At 40.9% G+C, this 5,603-nt stretch overlaps 1 protein-coding gene across 2 annotated transcripts; it reads left to right on the plus strand.

Annotated features, from left to right (window-relative positions):
• Positions 1 to 1,053: 1,053 nt before the first annotated feature.
• On the plus strand, positions 1,054 to 3,671 carry LOC147636173 (zinc finger protein CONSTANS-LIKE 3-like). 2 transcript variants are annotated; one of them, XM_086801613.1, is made up of 3 exons: positions 1,116 to 1,542; positions 1,647 to 2,295; positions 3,088 to 3,671. In XM_086801613.1, the coding sequence occupies exons 2-3, from the start codon at positions 1,810 to 1,812 to the stop codon at positions 3,427 to 3,429; spliced, it is 828 nt and encodes a 275-aa protein (XP_086657739.1). In that variant the 5' UTR covers positions 1,116 to 1,542; positions 1,647 to 1,809; the 3' UTR covers positions 3,430 to 3,671. The 2 variants fall into 2 exon arrangements, with proteins under 2 accessions (XP_086657738.1, XP_086657739.1); XM_086801612.1 differs by having other exon boundaries at positions 1,054 to 2,295.
• Positions 3,672 to 5,603: the final 1,932 nt, after the last annotated feature.

Here is a 5,603-nt window from a genome sequence, read left to right on the forward strand (position 1 = left end):
CTCTCTCTCTCTGTGTGTGGATAGTTTCCTATGGCGTTAAAAAAAGTTCTCTTCTCTCTCTCTCTCTCTCTCTCTCTCTCTCTCTCTCTCTCTCTCTCTCTCTCTAATCTGTGCAGTGCTAAAAAAAAACTTGGGTTTTTTTGTAATTACACCATCAAACATCAAAAATACTTTGAAATTTTGATACGTGAAGCTAAAAAATTGGTGGTTCTAGTAAAATACGTTTAAAATTCATAAAAGATTCCAAAATTACATGTACTTTGTGAGATGAAACTTTTTCTAAACCTAAAATAAAAAACTTCTTTTTTGAGCACTATACCCGAGCCATTTGGCACATGAGAATTATACATGTGCCACCTCAGGTACATGAATAATAATACTAAGGACGTGCTTTTTGACAGGTGGGCGTCACACCCATTTTTGAGCATTTTGGTCGTAAAATAATTACAAAAGTTTAAATGAGCACTTGTCATAGTTGCTTTTTGACGGGCGGGCGTCACACTCGTTTTTGAACATTTTGGTCGTAAAATAATTGCAAAATTTTAAATGAGCACTTGTCATAGTTGCTTTTCGAACGACGGGTGGGTGTTGCACTCATTTTTGAGCATTTGGTCGTAAAATAATTGTAAAATTTTACAATGATCGTAAAAAATTACACTGAGATACAAAAAAACTTGCTATATTTTACCAAGGCCGTCAATTTTGAAGGGCAAGGGTGCCTGTCAAAAATCAAGCCAGACCTGTGTGATAGCAATGTGCATACGGAAAAGTGTATGATTGAAGTGAATGATCGTACACTCTCTGTCTCTCTCAAAATATTGATACCAAAGATTTTTTTTTTAAAAAAGAAAAGAGATGGGTAAGAAATATACAAGGTGTGACAAGTAGTTTTATGACACTCTCTTAGCATATATATATATATATATATATATTAAAAAGAAAAAAGATGGGTAAGAAATATACAAGCTGTGACCAGTAGTTTGATGACACTCTCTTAGCATATATATATATATATATATATATATATATATTAAAAAGAAAAAAGAATTGAGCTTGGGGGAACATTTTAGAAAACAACTTATATAATCTCTGTATCTGTCTGACCTTGCTTTGTGTGCCCCTTGTCGTGTTTGCAGTTGTCCCCGCCTTAGCATTTCAGCACGTTTGTGAACGCTACATTGCATCAGATTCAGCTCTGCCTAGCAGATCGCCCGAGATCTGTTCATGCGAGGTCCCATTCGCGGGGGACTTTCTTCTTGGGAGAGCTCTCAGAAAAGGGTTTTCGCTTTGATCAGCAGCATTCTTTTAAAGCTTCTGCTTCTTGAATAGAACAAGTCTCGAAATGAGGGCTTGATCTGCAGCGTTTTCTGCAGAGTTCTGCGTCTCTTCTTGAAATAAGTGTCCAGAGAACGGGTTGTTCTTGAATTTAGGGCTCGATCTGCAGGTATGGAGGAGTCTTTCTTGTAATCTCGAGCTTAAAAGATGCGCATTTCTGGACATATTTTGCAGGCAATGGGAGAAGTGAGAGCCTAGACCTAGAGGGTACATTTCTTGCTTTTGAGGGTGAAGAGTTTTTTTAAAACTGTGTGAAGGATGCCTAGGGTTTGCGATGTCTGTCAGTTGGTGGATGCCATGCTTTTTTGCAGAGCAGATGCTGCATATCTATGTGGGGCATGTGATGTTAAGGTCCACCATGCCAACAAGCTAGCCTACCGCCATGAAAGGGTATGGCTGTGCGAGGTCTGTGAGCATGCCCCTGCCGCCTTCACTTGTAAAGCTGATGCTGCGGCTTTATGTGTCTCATGTGACATGGATGTCCATTCTGCAAACCTGCTCGCTCAACGACACGAAAGACTTCCAATTGTACCTCTTTTCCAACCTATCAGCGTGGCAAAACTCACCCCCAGCAATGTTGCCCAGCCCTCACATAGCCAAGGAACTGTAATCATACATCATGAAGATAAGGATGAAGATGAAGATGATGGAATCTGTGCATCCTGGCTTGTACATAATGAGCCCAAGCTCCCTGCTGACAGTTCCATTGATGACGACTTTAGCGTATCTGCTGAAATCTACAAGGGCATCAGAGAGGCCAAAGAGAAGAGTATGCGTCACATGGGTAACTTCATGCCCGGTGAATCCTACCTGGACATGGAGCATGCACATGTGGAAGACAGCCTTGTGCCTGTAGTACATGTTGTAGATCATGCTTCACCTGCTCCATCTAATGGATCTTGCTCCATGGAATCATACAAGGCTCGATACACGCCGACAATTACTTTTCACAGCCATGTTGTAAGTTGTAATGCTCATTTACCTCTATTTTGAGAATATGTTAGATCTAGCATGCCAGCAAAAATATGGCAACAACCACGAGAGTTGTCTACAAGACTTCAACCAGGATCATGAAATCTTTGCCTTGCATGAGCCGACCACAAGCTAAACTTTTCATTGCTCTTCTCATTTGTGCAAGGTGCATATACAGTGTCTCGATACATGAAGCTCTTAATGTAGCTCATGGAGATAGGTAAAATATCACAGCACATATCCCATGATAGCTAATGAGAGATTGACCACTTTTTTCTAAATAAATAGAAATCTCTGTTGTTGAGAAAATCAACTTTCAGGTTTTGAAGAAGTTCCAAGATGTAGCCCATTGACATTGGTAAGAATGCTAAAGCATATATCCTGTGCTATAGCTAATCATAGATTTATGGTTAGAGAGATTCTCAAAGTCTAAGGACATTTCTCTGCAAAATAGCTGGAATTCTATGTTGATATAATCCAGGTCAGAAGGGTCGTCCAAAGCCTGTTATGCACCATGTCAGCTGGCTACATGGTGCCTTATTGTGCACATGTCAGCATGGCAGTAAGCTTTTCAACACATGGAGTGTCTGTTTAGAGCTTGCATGCATGCCCCTCTGCATTTCATCTCGCTGTCTAACAAGTATGGGAGTTGTGTACAGCCTGCTGGCGAGATTATTGTTGATGGGGTACTTTAGCATATCAGCATGTTTTTTCACAAATAATGCAGATGTATGCTTTGGTTGCTACTTTTTCTTACTGAATGCATATCTCTTGTGGCAGCTTTCATCTTCGATGGGCATCGGCATGGGCATTGTTCCTGATACTGCAGGCAACAATCTGTCCTCTATCAAGGTTTTACCTTGTGTGCAGCTTGCAGATGGAGCTGAGCCCATGGCACGGGAAGCCCGAGTTTTGAGGTACAAAGAAAAGAGGAAGAACCGGAAATTTGAGAAGACAATTCGCTATGCTTCAAGAAAAGCTTATGCAGAGGCGAGGCCGAGGGTAAAGGGAAGGTTTGCAAAACGTTCTGATGAGGTTTACAGACAGATGCTTTCCTCTGCATGTGATGGACACATATTTTCTGTGGTTCCTGATGCTGGATTTGTGGTGCCTTCTTGCTGAACACTGAACACACATAAGCAATGACCTTGTTCCTTACAGTAAATTAACAATTTTAAATAACAAACTTGTTTTTTTCCCACCTCAAGGGGCTGGTTGTATTTAGTGTTAAGATCAAAGCTTAGGCTGATAGTTTTTCCCTGCCTTGGAGCGGCTGGTTGTTTCATCTAACTATGTCTGAATTTTCAAATGAGGCATTTTGACTAATGATATTATATTTTGGAAGTTCTAATTACAGTTATTGCTAGGATTCTTGCTTGTAGTTTTGTTTGAGAGAGAGAGAGAGAGCATGTTGTATATCAATGCTCCACCCTCATATTGTATTGCCTAGGCACCACCAGATAGCTCATGTTTGTAAAGTCTCCATTATGAGGAGTAGCCATGGTTGAGTAACTCGGGTGCTCGACATACTCGTATTCACGTGCGAAGGTGCCCTAGGAGGTCAGATGGTTTAGAGATGGCTTGGATTAGACTTGGCACAGTGCCAATAGGTTAAATGCTACATTGGACCATTATCTATCAATGGTCCGTCCACACATGGAACAGTTAGAATTTACTTTTGTGCACCCTCACTTGACATTATGGGGCGTGAATGGGGTCCAAGATGAGAGAGAGAGAGAGATTAGGTAATTTTGTGGAGAAGATTTTGACGGTCGTAGAGGATTCTATGAGGTGCTATTCTCATCCAAAGAAGTTCGAGATCTGGTTATTTCTAGAAGGACAATTGGTGCTTGTTGTACTCTGGTACTCTATGGTAGAGTATAGAGATATGTTGTGCCAGGCATGTCCTATTTGGGTGGAGGTTGTAGACTTTCCATCAACTATGTGGGAATTGTTACCGTTGGCTATGCATACTATTGGGGAGGTGTTGGTGGAGCTCAAGAATGTTGTCCAAGAATAAAAATAGGGTTTGCATGTTGTGGGATATTGGGAAGCCCCGATCTCGACAATTGAGGTTATGTGTGGATGGATTTGATCCTTTGTATTTTGAATTAAAGTGGAGATCATTTGCAAACCATTGATTCCGTTGTGGGAAGATGGGTCACTTCATTTCAGAGTTTCCAGAGGAGGTGAATGCTCAGCCACAACCGAATGTGTCCTAGGGTGCGACTCACAAGGATACATATTGTCATCTGGTTTGAATATAGAGAACAAACAAGTAGCAAAACAAAGTGAGCAAGTGGTGGATAAAGGTAAACAAGTTTTGGTAGATACAGAAGATAGACCTTGGCTTGTGGTGGTGAAGAGAGGCGCTCGCTAGACAGCTACTTCTAGTGGTAATCAAAATGTGGGTGTTGGTCATGGTGTCTCTTCATCGTTTTGTCCTGGTGCCACAAGATGGACTCGAGAGAAAGATAACCAAGGTAGGGTATCACACTCTCGGTATAATCTAAGATCTTGAAAGAAAATCAAGTAAATTTTTCTCTTCAATTTGATAACAAAGGGGCTATGGTCTTAGCTTGGAACAAAAAGTATGAAGATGTCAAGTGGACACATGATATATCACCTAGTGATATGCTTATACTTTAGGTGAGAAGGAACGGGTGGATGTTTTGCTACAAAGAGTATGGGAATAGATGGAGAGAGAAGACATTGAGGATCTTGTGCAATATTTTAAGGAAAGAGAGGCTGGTGGTACCTCTCATTGATTGGCTTTCTGTTTTGATAGATTATGAAGATTGCTCTTTGGAATGTAAAAGGTGTGTGTTCACCGTCCAAGAATTATCCCATGTGGCGTATTGTGTTTCAAGATCAATGGAAAATGTTTTGTGCTGTGGAGCATAAACAACATTCTATGGTTGGACAAGTATATGATTACAAGGAATTTCATGTGTTTTATAGTGGGCATCACACTACACAATTAGGGATCATGATTGTAGTGAAATCTCAGTTTAAGCCACCATTGATGATGCAGGATGTCCGAGGGCGACGATTCATTGTTGTGGAAGTGGAGTTTATGGATGAAAAATTATGGCTTGTGGGGTTGTATGCGCCTAATGGTGTTGCACGTCGTCGTCAGTTATGGGATGATTTATTGTGTTTGTGCAACGCTAAGCTTGGCTTTGTGTTGGGCGATTTTAATGTATGTGAATTGTCGGAGCATGCTTCTACATCCCACTCTATTATGGATGGGCCAGAGAGGCTTAGCTGGAATGTGTTTGCCAATCAAGTTTTGA

Source organism: Cibotium barometz, chromosome 8, assembly GCF_041138505.1.
Source record: "Cibotium barometz isolate CiBa-2024 chromosome 8, ASM4113850v1, whole genome shotgun sequence".
Classification (NCBI taxonomy): Eukaryota; Viridiplantae; Streptophyta; class Polypodiopsida; order Cyatheales; family Cibotiaceae; genus Cibotium; species Cibotium barometz.

What these genes read in the sequence shown, in the direction of transcription:
- LOC147636173 (XM_086801612.1), top strand. Translation starts at nt 1,594, where the DNA reads ATGCCTAGGGTTTGCGATGTCTGTCAGTTGGTGGATGCCATGCTTTTT. An exon ending in TTACTTTTCACAGCCATGTT is followed by an intron (nt 2,296 to 3,087) that starts GTAAGTTGTAAT and finishes CTCTTGTGGCAG; the next exon opens with CTTTCATCTTCGATGGGCAT.